This window comes from Podarcis melisellensis (genome assembly GCF_964234715.1).
Source record: "Podarcis melisellensis genome assembly, chromosome: 6".
NCBI classification, from domain to species: Eukaryota; Metazoa; Chordata; class Lepidosauria; order Squamata; family Lacertidae; genus Podarcis; species Podarcis melisellensis.
Window position 1 is genome coordinate 86,516,113 of NC_138538.1, and position 26,577 is coordinate 86,542,689.

Below are 26,577 nucleotides of genomic sequence, written 5' to 3' on the forward strand. Positions count from 1 at the left end.
TGTGGGCAGAAACAGAGGGTGTTGCAGGCACCGCCGATCGGCTTTTGGCAGGGAGCCAACATTGTATATAAACTTACTTTTTTACTTACTTTACTTACTTTTTTACATCGTAAAATATATCTTATATCTGCAACTGTAGTGCTGCAACTGTCGTTAAGGCATGAGTTTGACTTACAAAGCATTACCAGATACCGTATTTTTTGCACCATAGGACGCGCTTTTCCCCTCCTAAAAAGCAAGGGAAAATGTGTGTGCATCCTATGGAGCGAATGCGGGGGGAGGCAGGCGGGAATGGAGCGAATGCTCCGTGCACTCTTGCGGGCTTTTCCCCAGGACAGAGAAGGGACTGACTGGCCGCATCAGTCCCTTCTCCCACCTCTTAGAAAGCCCTGCGGGTGAATCCTGCCAGGAAAGCCCTGCGCAGCGTCTTCCGGCAAGGAGAGCCTGCACGGGGCTATGGAGTCTTTAGCCCCACGCAGCCTCTCCCGGAGGGAGAGCCTGCACGGGGCTAAAGGAGAAGCCAAAACAGCGAGCGGGATCCATCCCGAGGGATCCCGGGAGGGAGAGGCTGCACGGGGCTAAAGGGGAAGCCAAAACAGCGAGCGGGATCCATCCCGAGGGATCCCGGGAGGGAGAGGCTGCACGGGGCTAAAGGGGAAGCCAAAACAGCGAGCGGGATCCATCCCGAGGGATCCCGGGAGGGAGAGGCTGCACGGGGCTAAAGGGGAAGCCAAAACAGCGAGCGGGATCCATACCGCTCGCTGCTTTGGCTTGCTCCATAGCCGCATGCAACCCCTCCGGCAGGGAGAGGTTGTGCGCAGCCTGTACGCTGCTCTTTGGGGCTGGGGGAATTTTTTTTTCTTGATTCTCCCCCCCTAAAAACTGGGTGCGCCCTATGGTCCGGTGTGCCCTATGGTGCGAAAAATACGGTAGGTAGATCTGGGCAGCAGTTAAATCTCAGTTACGTAGAGATGTGCTAATTGGTGCCTATTGATGGAGGAGATGGACAATGACACACAAGGTAGAGCAGGACCTCTATGGGCAAGTAGTGAGCCCTTACCCTTGCAGAAAAGAGCTTAGTAAGGGGGAAGGAGTCACAAGCACTGCTGATCCAGGGCAAGGGTTGTGTATGGGCACTTCACTCATGCCACAGGGGGAGTATCACTGGCAGCAGAGGGCAGCCCACAGGACCTAGTCCTGTGCCAAAGGGGGTAGAGGAATTAAGCTACCTTAAGAAACACTCATCTAGCACCAAGAACTGCTAAGCAGGGAACATTCAATCATTCTGTTTTACAAAGCATAGCAAAAAAGATCCTTTCAGTGGAATCTAGCCTTTGCAGCTGAAATTATCATGAGTGGAGAAGGAATTGAACTGCAAAGACACACTTCCTATGAGCCCGGTCCCTGTGTAGTGTAGTGCCTAGAGCAGGGGTCCCCAAGCTAAGGCCCGCGGGCTGGATAAGACCCAAGGGACTAGATTATCCAGCCCACGGCAACCCCTGCCACCTGCTGCCGCCGCCTGCTCTTACCGGCACTACACTGCGCGGCTGCCCACTTCCGGGTTGGAGGAGCACTGAAAATAGCTTGTGCGCATGCGCAAGTCTTATTTGCGCATGCACAAGCATTATTTCCGGTGCACATCTGGGGTGGAGGAGGCCCAAGCTACTTCCAGTGCTCCTCCAACCCGGAAGTGCACCAGAAATAGTGTGTGTGCACGCGTATGGGCACGTGCTCCCCTGCCCTCCGGCCTGCCGCACGATCGGCGCTGGAGACACCAGCCTGAGGCGCAGTAAGTTTGCTGCGCCTTGAGTGTTAGATTGGAAAAATATTGAAGAACAGCCTTACCAAAGGTGTCATGGGCTTTGAAGATGCTAGAACTCAGGATGAAGGGGAGAAACGTGCTAAGAGGCAGGCACGCTTGGCAAACCCTTACCGTAATCAATTCCTGCCCAGAAACCTACATCCCCACTGTGGAAGGACATGTGGATCCAGAATTGGCCTCCCCAGTCCCTTATAGACTCACTGTTTAAACAGTGTTCATGGAAGAAAATCTTACTCTGTTTCAAGTGATCATCAAAGAAAAGAAGAGGATTAGGAGCGGGGAAATCCAGGTTTAGATCCTGCTCAGCCCTGAAGTTCACTAGACCTTGGTTCATTCATTGCTCCTTATACTAGCAATAGGTTGGAGACTTTCAAGGCCTTAAGGTTTCTTCAGAAATATCTGATTGACTACATGTTGCCCATTCTAGATTATATTTCAAAACAAACCTACTCAAGACATTTCAAAGGCAAATTTTCATTAGATTTCCAGAGGATTTTTTTATCAGCAGGACTTAATAGGCTTTGTCCAGCTCTCCAAGAGAACCTTTATAAACTACGTGTATAGGCCCCACTGTCCTGAAGTCTATTTCATACCTATGCATTTTCTGCCTTTTAGCTGATATCCTGGTTCACATCCACAGTGGAAGCTTCCAATGGTGTTGAAGCAGCGTTGATTACAAGGGTTCGACTCTTGGCACTCATTAACATCTGTTGAATAATATAGACATGATTAAACCTCTCATACCCTGCAGACTTGGAGTGATTGTTGTCAGAGGGCAAAGCCAGACATTTGTCACCAAACAGAGGCAATGAGATGAGGGGATTTCTTAACTCTTCACATGACTATTGTTTCTTCCTCAGCCTAACCAATAGGTTTCTGTCCATCTTGGGGAGGCGAAGCCAGGCTGAATTGCTGGGGAACATGTAGAATCAGGTGGCTGGGTGCGACCCCACAAAAAGGCCCATTTGAGGTAAGTTCGAGTTCATTAGGTGAAACATCAGTGACATTTCATGCAGTTTCACTCCTTGCAAAACCCAGGGGTTGCCACCCTTTTGTATTCTTAACAGTTCTTTCCCGAGTTAGATCTAACTCAGGCTGCCAGTTAGCTATCATTCTCTAAACCATGCAAAATACTAACATGAAATGGAAAGTAACATCAAATGACAAGAACCTGTGTTTACACAGATCTGAGCGAAAGAGCACTAATGAAAAACGTCTTGCCTCTTGAGTATTCTGGAAACTGCAGAGAGATTATCAGATAATCACAAAACGTGAAGGCAAAATTTCAAAGAACATTTTAATCAAATCCTTACTGCGTTCAAGGATCCATCCTGCCCTTATAAAAAAACTGTTATTTAACGGAGTCTCATGTGATTTAATAATAATTGTTGGCAGATGAGACGACACTATCTCTCCATACCTTGGCAATTTAGTCCATCTGATGTTCTTCTGAAGCCGATCCCACACCGAACCACACAATGGTAAGAGCCAATAATGTTTTCACAGTCCTGGCCAGCATGGCAAGAATGCCTCCCTAAGGCACACTCGTCAATATCTGCAATAAAGGCAAGCCATATGTGCACTCACACATCAATCCATCATGAAAGAAACAGTGTCTATTTTATCATGAGAATATTACCCTGGTTAGTATCTTAGGGCCTGATCTGAAGGCATATATGGTGGTAGGTCCGCTTGTGGACGGGATCCATTCCGGAGGTCTGACTGGATCCCGATGTTTCCACAACCTGAGGACAGCTTCTGTGCATGCGTGCATGGTGGTAGACCGCTTCTGCACATGCGCAAAAGCAGTTTACTGCTTCTGCGCATGCGTGCGCAGCAAAACCCAGTAAAATACTTGCGGGTTTGCTGCTTTCGCGGGTTTGCTGCTTTCGCAAAGTTTACAGAGGGTTACATAACCGGAGGTACTGGTCAGTATCTGAATAGGACATCAGCTTTAGTTCCATCATAGAAGAAATGGGATGTAAATACAAAGAATAAAAGATAAAATAATATTCATCTCTCATGTATTCTAAATACTGTCATAAAAACACAGTGTGGCCAGTGCACAACATCTAAAAGCAACCCTTACCTTGGCATGCTCTTCCATCTGCTGATATGGTAAGGCCTTTGGGACACGAGCAATAATAGGTTCCTATGGCGTTGTGGCAAGTGTGGGAACATGGATTTCGAACTGTACACTCATCTTCATCTAATGATAAAAGAAAAACCGCATAAAACTAGGGTGCCGTTTGCACGGTATAGTTCAGAGACAGGAATACAGACTGGCAACAGGAAGTCTATAGGGACTAACTAGGCTTCTGGGATTCATTACCGTTATCCTTAACAACAAAAATGAAGAAGAGAAGGACCCAGCACCCTTCCCACATTGTTAATTCTGCTCACACTACAGCAGCAATTGGAACATTCTAAAAATACTAAAGGGTCAGGAATAAGGAGAAGCAAAACGAAAATTCAATCGTGTTAAAAGATCAGAATGGAAGACTGGACCCCCTAATTCAGTTTCAGTTCTAACCCACTCTTAATGTGAATGTATGTTAATATGTTGACATTGGGCAAAGTCAGATTTCCCCCCCAAGATAAGGGCAGGGATGGGTAATACCTAACTTGAGCTTCTCAAACCAATACATGAACCAAAACACAGCCGCTCTTTGAAATTCACAGTTCTCTGAATTCTTGCCTTGACACTCTCCAACATACAAAGGTGCATATATTAGGGAAAGTGTACTTAAAAAGGCGTATTATTGGTGAAAATAACATACAAATGCATTAGGAAAAATTGCTTGACAAAATGTGTATATTAGTCAAAACAATAAACAAAAATATATGAGAAATTCTTGCTAAAAAGCTAACGAATTTTCATGATTTTTTTAAAAATAAAACAACCCACGAATTGCTGCAGAAAAGAACAACTCACTATTAAGACTGGGAAAATGAGAAACTTAAATACACAGGTTCACCCATCCCTACTTGAGAATAACAGTTTCTGAATAAGCAACATGTTCAGCAACTTTAGCTCTAATTTACCTAAAGTGAAGTCTGGAGGAGGCATTCTAGGAGTCTGCAAACGTGTCCTTCAAAGAGGCTTGGCAGGCAAGAGGGCTGCAAAGCAAGGAGCCAAGGCAGCGATCTGAGTGTTCTATGCTTAGTCACATTATTAGCCATATTCTTACCTGTGCAATATGGCCCAGCAGAGTCTAAGCCAAACCCATTAGGACATTGGTTGCTTTGGTCTCCTGTGGATGAAGGAAGCAAAAGGATTACAGACTGACACAAAAACAACAACTAAGGACATCAGATTTTTCTTTTCCAAAGTTCTTCAAAAGTTCACTGGGTACTGTATTTTTCGCCCCTATAAATGATGTAAGTAGATGAATATTCAAAACTGAATAAACGTTTATGCAGAAATGTACCACCCTCAATAAGATTATGTTGCTTTTATGTACAACAATGGGGAAAAAATCCATCTAAAGTAAAAAAATGCATTCAAGATGACAGTAAGGGAAGAACCAAAGCAAATATTCTTCCTTTCTAAAGCATAATCCACTTCAGGAAAGGCAAAACATCTCAGATTCATTTATTTGTATCTAGACATCAGGCTATCAAAATAACTGGGGGGGGGGGGCAAGACTAATAAAAGTTAACAGACCCAAATGAAACTACATAAAGAAAGCGAAAATGTCATATTTTCCTGGCAACTCACAAGTCCCCTTTAAAAAGATGTCCCTGTTTTAACAAATATTTAAAAAAGAATTTATACACCTCTGAATAAATTTATGTAAAAACTAAAGGGAAAAAATTAATAAAACTTTAAATTATGAATCACCCAGATAAGATGCAGCATTCTCTCTAAGGAATTTCCTGTCTCATCAGTTATTGCAGACATTAATTGTGCACTCTTCACAGTTGCATTTTTATCTTGTTCACCCAGTAGATAAATTACAGACTCATGATTATACCTCTACCTATTTCTCCCTAAATTTGTCCCAAGTATTGTTCTACCAGTGCATTATGCAAGGCATTATATATAATAGTATGTACAAGGTCTTCAACCCAATGTAAACTACTTAGAATACGGCATGTTTTTACCATATTCCTTCTAAAACATTTAACAGCATCAGATTTAACTGGCCTTCGATAAAGTCCATCCTTTACTTAAAAGGCATCTCATGTCTACCAAACCCTGCGTGTACCATTCCCCGCAACAATACCTTTTGTAATGGAAGCACGGATTTTAAAAGTTAGAGCTTCTTCGAGTGCATTGTATTCTGTTTCAACAGAGGCGGCCTGGAGGGTTTCCACCAGGAAGGGCATTCTTCCGCGATTCGGGTCATAGGTAATGGTATGGTTCCAAGTGTATGGTACACTAACTCCATCTATGGTGAAGAGTCGTGTAGAGTAAGCATAGAGCTGACCAGGTCCTGTCTGAATATAATCTTCTGTATAATCCTGAAACGAACACCACACAACTCCAGATTAAGGAGATATTAAGGAGACACTTTGCCATTCTCCATGGCCATAGCAGACATGCAGGAATGGACGCAATCATCCACAGTTTTGAAAAATGCTAGATTGCTATAATGGAACTAGATTTCCCTTCCATTCCTCCAGCTTGAAAGGAACACAAGTGGAATCCAGAGGGGAAGAAAATACATGGACTACAATATTTGAGCTGTTGCTTAGTGCTCATGCAACCAGCACCAGAGGATAGCCTGCTAAGAGCCGGTCTTGTGTGTCCCATGTAGGAGAAGGGATTAAAGGTAAAAGGTAGGGACCCCAGATGGTTAAGTCCAGTCAAAGGCAACTATGAGGTTGTGGCGCTCATCTCGCTTTCAGGCCAAGGGAGCGGGCGTTTGTCCACAGACAGCTTTGCGGGTCATGTGGCCAGCAGGACTAAACCGCTTCTGGCACAATGGAACACCGTGATGGAAGTCAGAGCACATGGAAACGCCGTCTATCTTCCTGCCACAGCGGTACCTACATGTACTGGCGTGCTTTTGAACTGCTAGGTTGGCAGGAGCTGGGACAGAGCACAGAGCAACGGGAGCTCACTCTGTTGCAGGGATTCGAACTGCCGACCTTCCGATCGGCAAGCCCAAGAGGCTTAGTGGTTTAGACCACAGCGCCATCCGTATCTCATCACATCAGTGGATGGATGCCTATCCATAGCGAAAATAAAACTAACAATATAGTGCAAAATAGCAATCAAAAGAACTTCTGGGGACAATGAGCGGATGATCAAATAGTATACTTTGCCTACAGCCACAGGATGATAGTGGTGTCAACTATGATGGCTGAGTGTACTGGGGGAACCTATAGATAGTTTCAGTAGTGTATAGAGATGTTACCTTTACATTAACATCAGGTGATGATTGTAACTGCAGCATGTGGCCACTGATAACAACATCCAAGAGTAAAGATCCATCTGAGTCCAGGCCCCGGGCGACGTGCGTCATCCGTAAGATCTCCCCTGTGAATTTCAGTAAGAGTTCAAATGTGTGAACATTGGAGGGGGTGTCTGCCCCCATAAGAAACCTCAAGTCAAAAATTAATTAACAAAGAACCATTTAAATTTGCATTAACTATCTTAAAGCCAACTTTAAAGACTTGTAAGGCATATTTTTTAAATCTCCTATTTATCATTCGGTACTCACACCTTTAAAGGCCAAATATTTGGTTCTCAAAGTAAGAGGCAGACAGAAACGTCTTCCTGCAGCTCCTTCAGTTTGAACCAGGAGGCCAAAATACCATAAACCCAACTATGGCAAATTGTTCTAAACAGACGCTTTGGAATTTATGCAAAATAGAAAGCTGTTGTCCCATTTTTAACTAACCGGTAGCAAATTCCACTTGTGTCTCTCTCTTGAAAACTGCATTGGTGAGTGAAAAGCCATTCACTGCTCCTCCACTTTCTTTGGCTGTTGTCCAATAAATGGGACTCAGAATAGAAACTAGTGCTCTCATTGCTGGACCTTTAGAGGGGGGGGGGAAGCATTGTCATATATACAGCAACATTTGTGGGTTGGTTTTTTTGCATTTTGTATTACTTACAATGTCACCTGACCTTTAATAAATTCTCTCTCTTATTACTGACTGCATTAAATATTTTATGAAAATAGCAGAGCAAATAAGCATGTACAATGGTACCTCTACGTCCGAACGCAATCCGTTTCTGGGTGCCATTTGCACCCTGAAAAGTCCGTAAGTAGAGCGCTGCTGCTGCGCGAAGTGCGACAAAGCGTTTCTGTGCATGTGAGAAGTGCACAGATTGCTTCTGCACATGCAGCAAAATCCAGAAATATACACTTCCAGGTTTGCCGCATTCGTAACCCAAAAATCCACAACATGAAGCGAATGCAACCAGAGGTATGACTGTACTGGAGTCTGCAAAGAGTTTGACAGTAAAAGCACAGCAGCCTTAATCTGTTTGCCAGCTCTAAAAGACCTGGAGACACTCTTGCTAGCCCCAATCCTTTTTGAAATGGTGTGCAAGCTCATAGGCTCATTGCTCTCCTCTCCGGAGTAAGTTACATGCCTCCTCAATCATATGTTACCATATTTGTCGCTCTATAAGACGCCCCAGACCACAAGACGCACCTAGTTTTTGGAGGAGGAAAACAAGAAAAAAAATATTCTGAATCTCAGAAGCCAGAACAGCAAAAGGGATCACTGCGCAGTGAAAGCAGCAATCCCTCTTGCTGTTCTGGCTTCTGGGATAGCTGCGCAGCCTGCATTCGCTCCATAAGACACACACACATTTCCCCTTACTTTTTAGGAGGGAAAAAGTGAGTCTTACAGAGCAAAAAATACGGTACTTTTCCCATGGCATGTACAGAGACGGAAGGGGCTTGTAAGGCCATGTCAAAGGAAAAGTTGAACAAAATATGTGACGTTCAGAGGTAGCAAAGCAAAACAAACAAGTAAACAAACAAACAAGCACCCCAATGTTGTCTGCTAGCCATGAAGAACATGGGTCAGCCAGTATTTCAACAGAATAAAAACTGTTGATAAACCTAAGAACATTTCTCAAGTATTAAAGAAACAGATGTACGTACCGAGACTCCGTGGGATATTCGTAATCTTGGCTTGTATTCGCCTAGTGTCCAGATCTGGGCTATCGATTATAGTGGCATTCAGGAAAGCGATTCCAAACTCAACATCATTAATATTTCCAATGACGCTTCCTCTAGCCCTTGGAGGTCCACCTATTTGCCAAGGAAGTCAAAAGTTGGGGGGAGAGGGGGAATGGCCATCTGTAACATCGATTACTTCGTAACGTTTCGAAAAATCAAATCAAATGTATTATTATCCAAGTGCTGATGTTGAGCCACACTGCCCCCTCTGTTTTGGAAAAAAAATGAAGACATAAAATGGAACAGCACAACTAAATAATGATGTTAGTAGACATCTACCAGTTCACATATCCCTGGAGGAAAAGCCAGGGGCTTTTCATGAGACATCGAGTCCTCCAAGGAAAAGGCAACTGTTGTTTAACACTGCATGCCAATGGTAACACAACAAAGTATGGCAGGAAAGGAAACAGAATAAACTGCAGGAATTCAGGCAGGCTCTGCGAAATTATTTGGTTAGGACTTGGGCCAGAACACCAAAGTATATTCATCTTACTGACATGTAAAACTTCTCTGTGTTCTGGTGCCACATTTTAAGGAAACAACAACTGAAAAAATATATATACAAAGTGCTGCTAATAAGAGAGACACCTGTGTTTGTAAAAGTTTGTTTTTCAAAACATTTCTGCCCGTTTTCTACATGTGTGTGCACTTTTAGGTAGGGAAACAAGACAAGTACTCGTAACTTCCCTCGGATTACGCAGCATTCTGAGCAACCGTCCAACGTTTTTAGGTTCCTTTCAGTGAAGCAGTAATAAGAAACGGTTGGATTCCTTTGCAAATATTGGTCTGGTAGTTTGAGCAGACAATTTTCAAATTGTTCCCTGAGTCTATCTGAACATATATTAAGTCAGAACGTTGGTTCATTAGGCCCAGTGACAGGTGGCAACTCTCCAAGTTGTGAGCTAAGAGAAGCAACTAACTGACGGCTTCCAATATTCCACTACTTCTCCCCCCACACACACCAAAAAAGGGGTGAAGATCAGGAATAAAAGTTCAAATGTTCATAATACCAGGAGGTGCTATATCAGCACAGGCAGTCAGCTGGACTACTGCTGAAACGCCCTCAATGTTACTGAGAAATTTTTTTTTGGGGGGGGGATTCAAGCTCTTCTAGGGTCCCTTCCAGACGCCTTTTTATTGCACATTAAATGATGCTTTGATCTCACTGGGGTTGTCACATGAGAACCTGCTTTCACTTCTGTTTGTGCCTGAAAATGTTTTGGAAATGTTTCGTTTCCAACCTGTAACTTCCTGCTGAAATCCCCTATCTTTTCATACCCACAAAGTTCTGGGTTATTTTCATTCTGTTATTGTTGTGCCAACCCAACCCTGGGCAGCAAGAACGTGGCAGCACTGGGGAAGCATGGTGGAACAAACTAAAGCAGAATAAATCCCCCCACCCAATGCACTATTATTATGTCAAAGAGCACATGCTACATAAGACACAGGAGAAAGTTGAACAAATTTCTAACACAGGGCCAAATTAAATTTGTTTCAATGGGGCTGGACAAGGGAGTGATAAAACAGGGACATAGCAAGCACAGAGGTAGAACTTAATCTTTTCCTCCCTCACTGTGATCCAGAGGAGAATCCCTCCCCTTGAAGGCAACCCTCCATTTGTTCCCGTGAGGATACCTCCTAGTTCAAAATCTGGTTTCAAGGGGATTCAGAAAGGATTAAATTTCTTCTGCATCGCTACTGTGATTCCTCAACATGATCAGCAACTCCTGCTCACCCACAGTATTGTCATTTAAAACAAACAAACAAACAAACAAACCTGCCCATTAAATGTAAACTCATTTACCATCATGTTCAGTTTGGCTCTCAGCCTAGAACAAAAAGTGATGTAGAACATTTTTGGAAGTTTCATTTCTTGTGTACTGGGATTCTGAAAACACTTTTCTTCAGGCAGAAAAGAAGAAGAAGAAGAGTTTGGATTTGATTTCCCGCTTTATCACTACCCTAAGGAATCTCAAAGCGACTAACAATCTCCTTTTCCCTTCCTCCCCCACAACAAACACTCTGTGAGGTGAGTGGGGCTGAGAGACTTCAGAGAAGTGTGACTGGCCCAAGGTCACCCAGCAGCTGCATCTGGAGGAGTGGGGAATCAAACCCGGTTCACCAGATTACAAGTCCACCGCTCTTAACCACTACACCACACTGGCTCTCCAAGTGCCCAGTGTCCAGAATGTTACTGTTTGGTTGGTTGGTTGGTTCATTCTCAGCATCTGAGACACTCTTGAGTCTGCCTACTTACCTGGACAAGCTTGAACATTACACCTGGAAATCTGAGAGTCGTCTCCGGGACAAGGTCGCCCACTGTTAGATGGGGATGGATTATTGCACAGCCGTGATCGGGTCTGCTCTCCTCCCCCACAAGAAGCAGAACATGCACTCCAAGGCTGCCATGGGCCCCAGTTTCCATCCACTGTAAACCAAGGCAGAAGACAAGAATGAATACTATTTCGGCAAAGTTTCTTGTGTGTGTTCAAACGTTATGTGCTAACTCAAATGCGAGCAGCCATAGGATAATAAGGGAGTGCTGCTTACAACAGGAGTCCATGGAAGGGGGTAGGAAGGGGGAGAGGTTGAGAAATGGGGTGAATGGTACAACAGCTACACACAAACCAGGGAATAATCATGGAAACTAGTCACAGACCATTCCCTCCCACCCAAAAAGGTACTCTTTATTACATTAAAGTTGTTGCATACATAAATAACCTATTTTGACATATGGGAATTTCAGTCTGAATTATCCCCAACAGAAAGAACAGAAAGAACTCTGGGGTTTTTTCGGAATGTACTTTTAAACATTTTTTTCAATTCATTAGGGATCATTTCCCAGTACTCTATTACCCTTTTACAAGTCCACCATATATGAAAGAACATTCCCTCCACCTATTTGCATCTCCAGCACTTATCTACCGTATTTTTCACACCATAGGGCGCACCGGACCATAGGGCGCACCCATTTTTTGGGGGGGGAAATAAAGGGGAAAAAATTATTTCCCCCCCCAGGCGCGGGGCTGGGGCGGGGGAAGCTCGAGCTTCCCCCGACCCCAGCCCGCAAACAGGCAGCTCTCTGCAAGCCGCGGGAGCGCTCCCGCTGCTTGTGGAGAGGTCCGCGAAGCCTGGGCGCGCTGAGCTCAGCACGCGCAGGCTTCGGCATGCTGGCAACTCTCCGCAAGGAGCCGGAGCGCTCCGGCTCCTTGCGGAGAGGTCCGCGAAGCCTGGGCGCGCTGAGCTCAGCGCGCGCAGGCTTCGGCATGCTGGCAACTCTCCGCAAGGAGCCGGAGCGCTCCGGCTCCTTGCGGAGAGGTCCGCGAAGCCTGGGCGCGCTGAGCTCAGCGCGCGCAGGCTTCGGCATGCTGGCAACTCTCCGCAAGGAGCCGGAGCGCTCCGGCTCCTTGCGGAGAGGTCCGCGAAGCCTGGGCGCGCTGAGCTCAGCGCGCGCAGGCTTCGGCATGCTGGCAACTCTCCGCAAGGAGCCGGAGTGCTCCCGCTCCTTGCGAAGAGGTCCGCGAAGCCTGGAGAGCGTGAGGGGTCGGTGCGCACCGACCCCTCTCACTCTCCAGGCTTCAGCGAAAGCCTGCATTCGCACCATAGGACGCACACACATTTCCCCTTCATTTTTGGAGGGGAAAAAGTGCGTCCTATGGTGCGAAAAATACGGTAATTCAGTCCTATACATCTTAGCAAGCCCTTCTCAGTATCTTTGGGGTATTTTTAATAACAACAGCATAGGCATAATGCATTCTTCGTTACTTCAGCATTTTCACAGAATCAGAAGTCGGAAGGGTCCCTGAAAATTCTCTAGATCAAACCTAATTAAATCTCGGCATTATCAGCACCACACTCTAACCAAGTGAGCTATTGAAATCGGGATTGCTGCTTTGCATATGTATGTACCGTATTTTTCTGTGTATAACACGGGGAGCGGATTGCCCACAGTTGCTGAGCTTTTTTTCGGGGGAGGGATTGCCCAGACCTGTTCAGCTTTTTTTGGGGGGGGGGGGATGCCAAAAATCGCTCACCTGCAGGACCACCACAGCCAGTCGCATGCACATTGACGAAGCCACCAATCGTCTGCATGCTCTCAGAAAGCAAGCGCCAATCACCCGCCAAATTACCACAGCAGCCAATTGCCAGCGGACCTTGACACACCCACCAATCACCAGCAAAAACACCGCTGACAACCACCGGCTCGCAGCAGCCACCAATCACCCATCCAACCTCTCCACTATTTGTGTATAAGACGACCCCACATTTTTAGCATAATTTCTTAATGAAATAACCTTGTCTTATAAACAACAACAACAAAAAAACATGGTAATAACCATGTACATGCTAAGGTAACTCACCAGGACAAAGCTCTATGTTACACCTCTGTATCTGGGTATCAGCACCTGCGCAGGCTCTTCCCCCGTTGAGCGGACGAGGATTGTCGCAAGTCCGGTACCTTCTCAACTGGCCACTGTTACACGTTCGGCTGCAAGTGCCCCAGTTGCTCCAAGGGCCCCAGTTACCATGGACTGCAGAAACAAAACAGTTAAGTCCAGTCAAAGGCAGCTATGGGCTTGCAGCCCTCATCTCGCTTTCAGGCCGAGGGAGCCGGCATTTGTCCACAGACAGCTTTTCAGGTCATGTGGCCAGCAGGACTAAACCGCTTCTGGCGCAATGGGACACTGTGACAGAAACTAGAGCGCACGGAAACGCTGTTTACCTTCCTGCAGCAGCGGTACCTATTTATCTACTTGCACTGGCGTGCTTTTGAACTGCTAGGTTGGCAGGAGCCGGGAGAGAGCAATGGGAGCTCACCCCATCATGGGGGATTCGAACTGCTGACCTTCTGATTGGCAAGCCCAAGAGGCTCGGTGGTTTAGACCACAGAGCCACCTGCGCAACATAAATAGGGTAACTGGCCAAGGGACAAGCAATACATGATGTTAAATGCATCTTTGGACTTAATGGAGGGGGCCCTGATTATTGCAAGGTGGGTGTGATAATTAATGGGATCACAGCAGGCATGGAGGTGGAATTTTCCTTCCCTTCCCTGCTGCAAAGGAAAACCCTCCTCTGAAGCTGGAATTCGAAACCTCACAGAGGCCAGTGGGAAAGTACTTCCCAATGCAAACAGCTTATTCAGGGAAGTGCAGCAGAGCTTGCATATAAACGCAGACTTGCCATGGACAAATTCAATGATATTTGCAATCCATTCTTACAAATACTGTAATAGATTAAGATCTGGTGAAGTACAATAACAACCTTGCAAAGTATACGGTTTTGGGTTTCCCCCCTCCCCCTTCACAGGTTCTGCACAACCGAACACCGTGACGGGAATGCCGTTTACCTTCCTGCCTCAACGATACCTATTTATCTACTTGCACTGGTGTGCTTTTGAACAGCTTTCCAGGTCATGTGGCCAGCAGAACTAAACCGCTTCTGGCGCAATGGGACACTATGACAGAAACTAGAGCGCACGGAAACACTGTTTACCTTCCTGCAGCAGCGGTACCTATTTATCTACTTGCACTGGTGTGCTTTTGAACTGCTAGGTTGGCAGGAGCTGGGACAGAACAATAGGAGCTCACCCTATCGTGGGGATTTGAACCGCCAACCTTCTGATTGGCAAGTCCAAGAGGCTCAGTGGTTGAGACCACAGCGCCACCCGTGTCTCCCCACAGCAAAGCATTATAGCTATCAAGAACTATAACTTGATCTGGCCTCTGTAGGAGAAAAGCTCTCTCTGGTAACCCCAAGTTTGCCCCACTGTTCCAATTCCAAAAGGCACTTACTGGGACAGGGATCACTATTGCAAAAATCAACCTGCATGTCATTTCCTTCACACTTGTGTCCGCCGTACTGTGGGGGTGGGTCTGAGCAGTCCCTGGTTCTCTGTCGGGTACCACCTCCACAAGACATGGTGCAAGCACTCCAGCTGGACCAGGAAGCCCACTTTCCATTCACTGGTTTGAAGAAGAAAAATGTTTTATTATTTTTTTAAGCACATTTTCAAACACAGCACTGAAATACGAGTTCTGTATCCAACCCAAACAACAACACAGGCATGCAAGAATGATGTACGGCAGAGCAGAATCTCAATGTGAAAGAGAAAAATCCAAGCTGCAGGTAGCAGGGATGTTGTTCGCAGGTTCACCTGTAAAGCAGGTGTCTGTGTGTGCATGCATATGTCTTTAACAGGGAAAGGAGGGCTGAACCCTTCCCTATTGTGTGTGGAGGTCCCCAAGCCACCCCCTAAATAAATCACAATTCACAAAGAATTTTTGTTTAAGGTTTTTGGCATAATTTTGGCCACAACTTTATTAACATACACGGATGTGAGTGGTTGCTTAGGCCAGTGTTTCCCAACCTTGTGCCTCCAGATGTTTTTGGCCTACAACTCCCATCATCCCTAGCTAGCAAGACCAGTGGTCAGGGATGATGGGAATTGTAGTTCAAAAACAGCTGGACGCCCAAGGTTGGGAAACACTGGCTTAGGCATTGGTTAGGACTATCTGTCCCCCCCCCCCCCGGGGAAAGAACCGACTTCTGGATTCCAGCGAAAACCAGTAAGGGAAAACAATATTGGGGAGAAATGGAGCTGAGCCACAGGCCCTCACCTCTTCCCAAATGCTCCCAGGGGATTTCACGGCCCTAGCCCCTTGCCAGGGATACGGACAAATGTATGGCAAACCCCTGGATTCCTTTAACAGAATTCCCTTGCAGCAGCAGCATTGGAGGGGCAGGCACTGCCAACCACATTCCCGCCACCAACCAAAAGATAACCAAAACCTTACAAGTTGTGACGATTTGCTACGCAGTAGGCAAAAACCAGATGGCAGCAGCCAATCAGCCAAATGGACAAAATTCCTACCAGGCCCCTGTCCCAATGGCAGACGACCCCATGACAGGCATAGCAATGTCAAAACGCAACAGCCCTAAATTAGGGAGGGTGGGCAGGCGATCCGATGCACGCAGCAAAAGAGACTGAAAAAAGCTGCATGCCAAGAACATATAACCTTCGGGCCAACCCTCTAAATGGTAACATCAACATCTCCCCAACAACCCAAATTGGCCCAATCACAGTCAGGGCCATCCAAATAGTCCCGCCCAGTAACCAAGAGGAGGTGTCCTGTTCGACCGACCTCACTGCAACACGTGCTCTCCATGAAGGAGAACACGCTTTCTAAAAACTACCTTTCCCTTTACATTTTTATGAGACCCAGAAAACGACAGTTCATTTCATATTTAACTTACCTGGACAGTCTCTCTTGCTGCAGACCTGCATCTGTGCATCAGGTCCTTCACAGTAGGTCCCATCAAATGATGGGGGAGGGTTATTGCATAGCCGTAATCTGGTGTGGGTACCTTTGCCACAGGTCTCACTGCAGGTCCCCCATGGTAGCCAAGAACCCCAGGCACCATTAACTAGAAAACAGGAAGGGTTACAATCCAAGCTGGAACTTCGTTTTCTAATTAAATAACACCACCACAATTGGGTTGGAGCCAAAGTTGCCTGAGTTGAAGGCCACCTGAACAACTGATCTTTCCTCTCCCCTCCATCCTAATTCAAAAAAGGACGGAACAGCAAGACGATAGAGAAGAAAGGGGAATTCTGGTGGACGTGTCCAAAGGTGAAAGACTTCTGGGGAAAGATATATAATGAGTTGAAAAAATTGTTGAAATATACATTTATTAAGAAACAAGAAGCCCTTCTACTTGGAATAGTGGGTTTGGAATTGCCCAAGAAAGATGTAAGATGTTAGAACCGCAGCTAGAATTTTGTTAGCCAAAAATTGGAAATTACAAGAAATGCCAACAGTGGAGGAATGGCAGATGAAGATGATGGACTTTTTGGAGCTGGCTGACCTGACCGGAAGAATCCACGACCAGAAGGAGGAGGAGTATCAAGATGAATGGAAGAAATTTAAGGATTATTTAGTTAAATATGTTAAGATAACATAATTAGAATCACTTGTGAGTAACAGATAGGCCTAGGAGTTAAATATGTTAAATTGCCTAATACCATGGATAGAAGTCAATATGAAAAGGAAGAAAGACGTTAATTGTCCAAGTAAATTTTATTGGGAAATAGTGTTGGAAAACTGCTATGATGAGCTACATGGAAACTCAGCTAGGGGAATTTGAGGAAGTCACTCAACAATGGTAACAAAAGTGGAACTGTAACAGTTAAGATTAATGTTTGTTTGTTTGTTTGTTTTATACTGAAATGTTTTTTAATTGCTGTTATGTTTGTTATAAATTGGGAAAATCAATAAAAAATGGGGGGGGAGAGAAGGGGAGTTTGGTTCATGTGTGCCACTTTTAACAGCGTCTCTGTATTCTCACCTGGGCACGGCCTAATGTTGCACATGATTGGCTCAACGGCGCTGCCATCACAAGGCCTTCCACCATGTTGGGCAGGAGGGTTGCTGCAAGTTCTGGTTCTGGTCTTGTTGCCTTGCCCACAGGTTTTAGAGCATTCTTCCCAAGAGCCCCATTCTGACCAGTTGCCATCCACTAAAAAGAATATATATTGCATGTGACTTGTTAACCTATGTTGGGAAAAGCTTTAGACCTTGGATTTCTACGATGAGCAAAACCTCATCTGACCCACAATGCTGTTTGCTTAAACTGGAGCCCTGGTATCTGGCAAAACTGCATGCTATTCAGCTTCTCAAGAACTCCCTCGTGTTAAACTAAACAGAATGTAATGTTACTAAGGCTGTTAAATTTGCTAATTTGGAAGTAGATTCCACTCACACAAAGGAGACTTAATTCCAAGTAATCGTGTGCAGCAGAAGTGGCAACCCTGTAGAGGTTTTTGCGGCTCACAGGGACTGCCCCCAAACAATTGTGTGGTAATTCTGTGCCTTTTAAAAGTAATTTATTGATCCATTACTCCCCCCCCCCAAATTTCTCTGTGATTATTTTCCTTTCTTGGACTTGCCTAAGTGCTCTTGGGTAATTTTCCATGCTTTTAAATCTGTTGGGGGCTTCTTAACACACACACTCCTGAAGTGCCTCATTTTTCCTTCCCCTTTTCTTTCTTTCTGCTGTTCCCAAGTATACTATCAATATTATCTTTATTTATGTATTCTTATTTATTCAATTTATACACCGCCCTTCATCCAAAGATCCCAGGGCGGTGCACATCATTAAGAACACAATTTACGCAGCATAATTAAAAACAACAACACAGTGTAATGATAAAATAATCATAACAACAGCCTTCCACATACATTTAACAGGCCATAGTTTACTTAACAGCATTACTACTTAGCAGCTTGTGATGCCTTCAGCAGCTGATGATTAATGATTATCGCCAAGTGCTGCCAAAGGCATCACAGCAACAAAAACAATGCAGACAGCTGTTGTGAGTATTGAATTAAATTGTTGTGAGTAAGGAATTAAATGAAACCAGGGAAGAGACGTGGAGGACATTCAACACTACGTATTTGTTATGATGCCCCCTGGACAAAAAATATACACCCCCCTAAGCAAAAATTCCTTACTTACATCCTCTGCTCTCTTTCCAGCTGAACGCCCCCTTGAGCAAATCTCTATTTTACTGTCTGGCAATAATATATTTATTACTGCACAGGTTGCAAACTTTGCTTTGGCTGCAAGTAAGTTGAGAGCTAGGTAGCAAGACAAGTATCATAAGGGGGAGTGTGAGATGTGGAGTGCTTAACTTATGCAAGAGTGATTTTTGCATTTTTGTATGTTTTGCTGTTGTTGTACAGTTTTAAATCAATTATTGTATCCTACACATTGTGACCAATTGTGACGGCTTTTAGCAGTAAAGATTCACTTCACTTCAAACCAGGGAAGAGGAACCATGTTGGTCCATGACTACTGACTTCCATGAGGCCCTTGGTGGAAATCCAAAATTACCTGGGCATAGTTTGTTCTGACATCTGCGCATTTCATGATCGGGCTCCATACAGCGTCGTCCGCCATTTGCAGGGAGTGGATTGTTACACAGGCGGATCCTCTTCTGAACACCTTGACCACATGTTACACTGCACGGCTGCCAGTCGAGCCAGTCAGAAAATCCTCCATGCACTGGAATAAAACAATTTCATGTATATTAATTTATTATTATTATTATTATTATTATTATTATTATTATTATTATTATTATTATTATCATCCTTATCATTATCATTAGAATTTATATATCGCCCTATACCCTAAGGTCTCAGGGCAGTTCACAGAAAAAAAAAATTCCTCTCACCATCGATATTCCTCTCACCATCAGACAAGTGTATTTTATTGCTTTCTGAATCTTAAACCCCCCCCCTAAAAATTCAGATGGTGATGATAGTTGCCTCAGTCATTAGTCTTCAGTTGGTAGGCCCTGCCCAACAACTGGAGATGGACTTCACATAAGGAGAATTACAACAGTGAATTATTGCTGTTTCTTTGTATTTTTTCGTCAAAGGAGAAAGAGAAATAGAAAGATATGTTAGGGAAGGAAGGAAGAGAGAGAGAGGAGAGGAGAGGAAGGAAGGAAGGAAGGAAGGAAGGAAGGAAGGAAGGAAGGAAGGAAGGAAGGAAGGAAGGAAGGAAGGAAGATTTAATGGCTCGCAAATGCCTAAGACCATTTCTTCTGCAAAGACAAGTAGGTTCATAATAATAGGCCCAGTATATGAAAATAAGGAAGACCAATGGCCTAAGTAGTGTCCCGATATTGCTACTTCTAGGGCAATGCTTCTCAGTGGTCCTTCTCATGGTCCCCTAGCAAGACCCAACATGCATTCGGATAACATTATTGTACAGAACGAGGGAGATGCAAATAGAAAAGGTGTTCCCTTTCTTAGCTTCTTTGCTAAAGAGCATACAAACTTCTGAATCCCATAGAGCTCCTCACCGGGGAGAATGAAAAGCTAGCCTAGACTTTGCACCCACCTTGGACAATGAGTGGAACTTTGACCAGGACAGATCCCATGAGGTTCCTAGCTACGCACTCGTATTCCGAAGTATCCTTCTTGTGTGCGACTGCAATAAGCAAGGAGCCATTACTCAAGACGGTCATTCGGTCCTGACTAAGGAGAGGCCGGCCTTGACGAGACCATTCAATGGTCGGAGGAGGTTCTCCTTCTGCTTGGCAGTTCAGGATCACTGTGGTTCCAGCATCAACAATTGTCTCTACTGGCTCAATTGTAATAACAGGTGCACCTAAGATAAAAACAGAATGCTTCCAGGTTTGCTGATTTCAGCAACAAATCACTTACAAATCAAGGACCTGAAGGAGCGTCTCCACCCCCATTGTTCAGCCCGGACACTGAGGTCCAGCTCTGAGGGCCTTCTGGTGGTTCCCTCACTGTGAGAAGTGAGCTTACAGGGAACCAGGCAGAGGGCCTTCTCGGTAGTGGCACCCGCCCTGTGGAACGCCCTCCCATCAGGTGTTGAGGAAATAAAGAACTAACTTTTAGAAGACATCTGAAGGTGGCCCTGTCTCAGGAAGTTTTTAATGTTTGATGCTTTATCAAGTTTTTAATATTTTGTTGGAAGCCTCCCAGAGTGGCTTGGGAAACCCAGCCAGATGGGTAGGGTATAAATAATAAATTATTATTATTATTATTATTATTACTTCCACTGTTCCCACCTCTCTGCAGTATGTAAGTGGTAACTTGCAGCATCTGTCATCGGTACATATAGCCACCATACTGACCCTGGTGACTTCACTTTCCACCAGGAATCATGGAGTTTGTAACTCAGCTCCCATGATCCTTCGTGGGAAAAGATGCTGCCGCTCCCACTATGTTGACAGCATACTTTTTTCTTTTTCTTTACAGCTTGGTCATTTGTTAGGGAAAAGAGACCCTGCCAGTGTCCCCTATCTTTGATGGAGGCCTTCCCCACCTGTTACCTTGGCCTCCCTTGTCAAGGTACCATTTTCCCGACGAAGGAGAGAATTGGGTCACGGGGGTGAGAGCAAACTTGAGGCAAAGAACGTGTAGTTCCAGCTTCATTTGTTAAGCTCACTAGTTTGCCATGCCACGTCACTACTTCTTAGGCTAACCAGCTTCATTGAGAAGAGACTACAGGCCAATCTTACACTTAGTAAAAAGGCAAGGGACCCCTGACCATTAGGTCCAGTCGTGACCAGCTCTGGGGTTGTGGCGCTCATCTCGCTTTACTGGCCGAGGGAGCCGGCATACAGCTTCCGGGACTTGTGGCCAGCATGACTAAGCCGCTTCTGGCGAACCAGAGCAGCGCACGGAAACGCCGTTTACCTTCCCGCCGGAGCGGTACCTATTTATCTACTTGCACTTTGACGTGCTTTTGAACTGCTAGGTTGGCAGGAGCAGGGACCGAGCAACGGGAGCTCACCCCGTCGTGGGGATTCGAACCGCCGACCTTCTGATCGGCAAGTCCTAGGCTCTGTGGTTTAACCCACAGCGCCACCCATGTCTCTACACTTAGTAGTGTGCAGCAAAAAAACACTTATTTTTCTTTAATTGCAGCTGAAGGGGAACCCTGATTATTATCAGGTTTGCAGCACGTGAACCAAGGAGAATTATCCCTCTTGCACTGTGCAACGCTACTGAATCATACCTGCCTCCTTTACCAATGAGACTTAGGGGGAAAAGAAGAATATGCCGTTTGGCCCTATAACACTGTGTTGACTAAGGCAAAGATGGAGAGGTCCATGGGTCAAATAAATAAGCCTAGTTTTAACTCATGCAGCAGATACGTCCAAGTGTAAAATTTAGAACTCTCAACACATATAGTGTGAATATTCTCTTGTGGCTTACTGTGCAATGTCAGGGTTACGCGGTGTTCGACAACGCCAGCATCGTTTGTAGCTATACATGCATATTCCGCAGCATCTTCATTCTGAAAAGAAGTCAGCATGTTGACAGATGAGCGATCCAATAATTTTTATTCAGTGTTGATTTGCAGTACATTAAACCCAGAAATGGCTTAGAAATTGTATAATATATACGGAAACCAGCAGGGAAACAGTAGGATGGAAGTTAGTGGTGGTGGTAAAGGTAAAGGGACCCCTGACCATTAGGTCCAGTCGTGGATGACTCTGGGGTTGTGGCACTCATCCCACTTTACTGGCCGGGGGAGCTGGCATTTGTCCACAGACAGCTTCCAGGTCATGTGGCCAGCATGACAAAGCAGTTTACCTTCCCACAGGAGTGGTACCTATTTATCTACTTGCACTTTTGACGTGCTTTTGAACTGCTAGGTTGGCAGGAGCTGGGACAGAGCAACAGGAGCTCACCCCGTCACGGGCATTTGAACCGCTTACCTTCGATCGGCAAGCCCTAGGCTCTGTGGTTTAACCCATAGCGCCATCCTCATCCCAGTGGTGGTGGTAGTGACAGTAAGAGGTAAAGGTAAAGGCCCCTGGAAGGTTAAGTCCAGTCAAAGGCGACTATGGGGTTGCGGCACTCATCTCGATTTCAGGCCAAGGGAGCTGGCGTTTGTCCACAGACAGCTTTCCAGGTCATGTGGCCAGCAGGACTAAACTGCTTCTGGAGCAACGGGACACTGTGATGGAAACCAGAGCGCACGGAAACCGTTTACGGCCCCACCACAGCGGTACCTATTTATCTACTTGCACTTTGACGTGCTTTTGAACTGCTAGGTTGGCAGGAACTGGGACAGAGCAATGGGAGCTCACTCTGTTGCACAGATTCGAACCGCCAACTTTCTGATCGGTAAGCGCAAGAGGCTCAGTGGTATAGACCACCTCGCCACCAGCGTCCCGGCAGTGGCAGTGCTGTCTCCTGTGTGCAGGGTGGAAGGGGGTTGTGTAATTAAGCGTCGTTAAGCAGAAGGACTGGGAAGTTAGCCAACTGCAGGTAGTCTGCTGGCATCAAGCCTGTGGCCAGTAAACTGTACCACCCTTTGCCTGGCCTTGGCAACATCCTATATCATGGGTAGGCAAACTAAGGCCCAGGGGCCGGATCCGGCCCAATCACCTTCTCAATCTGGTCCGCAGACGGTCCAGGAATCAGCGTGTTTTTACATGAGCAGAATGTGTCCTTTTATTTAAAATGCATCTCTGGGTTATTTGTGGGGCCTGCCTGGTGTTTTGACATGAGTAAAATGTGTGCTTTTATTTAAAATGCATCTTTGGGTTATTTGTGGGGCATAGAAATTCGTTCATTCCCCCCCCCCCTTCAAAATATAGTCCAGCCCCTCACAAGGTCTGAGGGACAGTGGGCCGGCCCCCGGCTGAAAAAGTTTGCTGACCCCTGTCCTATATCTTTTGTGGCAATGAGGATGGCCTGTCCAGATCTCTAGTGGCAAAAAGAAGGAAACCCTCCCCCCCCCCAGTGTTGTGTGCTTTATGGCTGGATCACAAGTGACCTTTTTATGCCAAATTCCCGAGTAAGGCTCTAATGACAGCAGTATGTTAGGAAATGCATGTGCATTAAGTGTGTTGACTTAATGTGTCGGGTGTGACATCTGAGTCCCCTGGTGACAGCTGGACTTAAGTACCGACTCAACTGAAAAGGCAATTTGAAAACTTTTATCTGCAATGTTATATCTGTGACATACAGAGTTTTAACTGGTATTTTATCTAGTGTTTCTAAGTCACCCTGGGAGGGTTTTGCCTTGAAGGATGGCAAATAAATTCCTTAAATAAGTGAATTGTGCAAGTTGTGTTGTGTGGTGCCATGATATAACAATAGCTCAGGAGGCAGCCTGAGAGGTTAGAATGGAAACGATAAAATTCCTTTTTCAGCAGAGTAGTGCATGGCCACATACACATATAAAAATGAACTGCAGCTATATGTCATGCATAAAAGAGATTTGTATCAGTTATTAAGAACAGACCTGCAGTCTGTGTTTAATTCACAGCCTCTTGGGTTGGTAATGAAGATAAATCAGATCTCTTTGAAAGAAGGGTGGGACATTAACACAACTGACAAAGCCTGTCCCCTGTCAGGGCCACATAACACCAGTTCTGAGAGATCTGCATTGGCTCCCAGTACGTTTCCGAGCATGATTCCAAGTGTTGATGCTGACCTTTAAAGCCCTAAACGGCCTCGGTCCTGTATACCTGAAGGAGCATCTCCACCCCCATCGTTCAGGCCGGACATTGAGGTCCAGCGCCGAGGGCCTTCTGGCGGTTCCCTCGTTGCGAGAAGTGAGGCTACAGGGAACCAGATAGGGCCTTCTCGGTAGTGGCGCCCGCCCTGTGGAACGCCCTCCCATCAGATGTCAAAGAGATAAACACCTACCTGACATTCAGAAGACATCTTAAGGCAGCCCTGTTCAGGGAAGTTTTTAATATTAAACGCTGTACTGTTTTTAGCACTTGATTGGGAGCCGCCCAGAGTGGCTGGGGAAACTCAGCCAGATGGGCAGGGTATAAATAATAAATTATATTATTATTATTATTATTAGCAGAAGAGGTCTCAGTAAAGTCTTACAACTGTGCCATAGATAGCAAGGGATCCGTTGCTGAGTTGTTTGATCCGGTTGCTGATCTGAATGCCAGCTCCTTTTTTGCTCCACTGGATCACTGGAGGTGGATCTCCTCTGACTTCACAGTTGAGGACGGCATTGCCACCCAAGGGCTCAATCCGACTGGAATGATAATCTCCCATGAAGACTGGAGGTTCTGGAAAAATAGTTCAAAAGTTAACGATTTATAAAATAAGAGTGGGAATGAAAACCGAAGCCAATATATCGAGGGAACTCAACGTGAATTTAAAGCAGCAAAAATGCAGATGTTAAAACTTCAAAATACGGTGAAAATGGAATGAATCTGAATCTAGTGTTGTGAATGTGGAGCCCCTTCAGCTATTTCTGAATTCAGTAATTTTGATTGCAGAAAATTCACCTAGTTTAAAATGTATGCTTAATCTAGAGTCAGCTCTAAATTAGAAAGAGGTTTCATCTGCAACTGTTGATACGAGTCAGGCACTTTTTATTTTCATAAGTTAGACAGTCCATGTCCATTCATTCCCCAGACCACCCATGATGCTGCTTTTAGATGGAGTCTGAAACGATTCCCAAACTTACCAGTAATACATACCTTTAACGTACACAAATCCAAGAGCCTTGATAGAACCAACTACATTTTCCGCTGTACACACATAGGTTCCCGAGTCCTCTTTGGACACCCTTTCAATGACAAGTTGGCTAAGTCCATTCACACCATCGTATTGTGCTAGCAGAACAACAAAGAAAAAGAAAACCAACAAAATCTAATGGCTCAGCAAAACACATATTTCACATGCACAGCTTGTGTTCAGTATCCCAATATGCTAGTAGATACAGCTTTATGGGAAAAGACAGCAGGTGGAGATACCGTATTGGCCTGAATATAAGCCTCGCTTCTCCCCGCCCCCCAAAAAATCTGACCGTGAAAAGTTAAAGTGCGGCTTATATTCGTGACCTTACGGTATGCAGCCAGGAGCGTGGGGCAAACAGCGGCAGAAGCACAGCAAAGCATATAGACCCCGTCCTCTCCCCCAAGGCTGGGAAGGGAAAGAGCAAGGAAGGGGAAGGGCAACACAGCATGGCTCCCCCACCCCCCAGTATGCAGCCAGGAGCAGTGAGGAAGGGAGCGGCTTATATTCAGGTATTTTTTTCTCCCTCCAGTGTGAGAGCCAGTGTGGTGTAGTGGTTAAGAGCGGTGGACTCGTAATCTGGGGAACCGGGTTCGCGTCTCCGCTCCTCCACATGCAGCTGCTGGGTGACCTTGGGCCAGTCACACTTCTCTGAAGTCTCTCAGCCCCACTCACCTCACAGACTGTTTGTTGTGGGGGGGGGAGGGAAAGGAGAATGTTAGCCGCTTTGAGACTCCTTAAAGGGAGTGAAAGGCGGGATTTCAAATCCAAACTCTTCCCCCCTCCAATTTTAAAGGTGCAGCTTATATTCGGGTGCGGCTTGTATTCGGGCCAATACAGTACTTGTTAACCATGCCTTCTTTCTGCCTGCAATTCTACTGGAATGTTGAAGTTGCTTAGGGCTTTTCAGGTTGCTTTGAAATTACATAACTCCTTTGCAATAAAGAGATACCTAAGCATGCCGATCTTTTGCAGTTGTCCTCCTAGTGAGTTTCCCGGGGCACCTAGTTGGGTCTGGTGCAGTGGGGCTGGATTCACCCTGCATTCCTTACATAGAATTGGAGTTGGAAGGCTACCTGTGGGTCATCCTAGTCCAACCCCCTGCAATGCAGGAATCTCAACTAAAGCATCCATGACAGACCACAATCCAATCTCTGTTAAAAAAAACCTCCAAGCTCCCGAGGGATCTTGTTCCACTGGCAGCTCTCACAGCCAGGAAATTCTTCCTGATGTTTACTCATAATCTCCTTCCTTGCATCTTGAAGCCATTGGTTTGGGCCCAACCCTCCAGAGCAGCTTGTTCCATCTTCTATGTGGCAGCCCTTTAAAAATTTGATGATGGCTATCATATCACCTCTCAGTCTCCTTTTTCACAGGCTAAACAAACCCAGTTCCCTCAACCTTTCCTTACAAACATAACTTCTACACACTGAGCCACACTTTACTCTTTCCACTTGTCATGTTGTCTCGTTTCCATTCTGTCTAATAAAGTGTTATTTGTAATTCGAAAAGATACCTACTTTTTCTTTTTACCTACAGTAGCTGATAT

General features: G+C 45.5%; 1 protein-coding gene across 4 annotated transcripts in view; it reads right to left on the bottom strand.

Moving 5' to 3' along the window:
• HMCN1 (hemicentin 1) overlaps nt 1-26,577 on the bottom strand; it is a 301,360-nt gene that overhangs the window by 10,273 nt on the left and 264,510 nt on the right. For 3 of the 4 annotated variants that reach the window (XM_081914788.1, XM_081914789.1, XM_081914790.1), the window contains 18 exons: nt 24,992-25,126; nt 24,384-24,574; nt 21,741-21,822; nt 19,888-20,157; nt 18,871-19,041; nt 17,323-17,493; nt 16,231-16,401; nt 14,769-14,939; nt 13,335-13,505; nt 11,231-11,401; nt 8,896-9,045; nt 7,675-7,812; nt 7,189-7,310; nt 6,052-6,289; nt 5,014-5,076; nt 3,912-4,031; nt 3,243-3,377; nt 2,416-2,529 (listed from right to left, as the gene is read on the bottom strand). In XM_081914788.1, coding sequence (XP_081770914.1) covers nt 2,416-2,529; nt 3,243-3,377; nt 3,912-4,031; nt 5,014-5,076; nt 6,052-6,289; nt 7,189-7,310; nt 7,675-7,812; nt 8,896-9,045; nt 11,231-11,401; nt 13,335-13,505; nt 14,769-14,939; nt 16,231-16,401; nt 17,323-17,493; nt 18,871-19,041; nt 19,888-20,157; nt 21,741-21,822; nt 24,384-24,574; nt 24,992-25,126 — 2,784 coding nt within the window. Of the gene's footprint in view, nt 1-2,415; nt 2,530-3,242; nt 3,378-3,911; nt 4,032-5,013; nt 5,077-6,051; nt 6,290-7,188; nt 7,311-7,674; nt 7,813-8,895; nt 9,046-11,230; nt 11,402-13,334; nt 13,506-14,768; nt 14,940-16,230; nt 16,402-17,322; nt 17,494-18,870; nt 19,042-19,887; nt 20,158-21,740; nt 21,823-24,383; nt 24,575-24,991; nt 25,127-26,577 lie in introns of those variants that run through there. The other variant, XR_014169289.1, reaches the window with a different exon arrangement.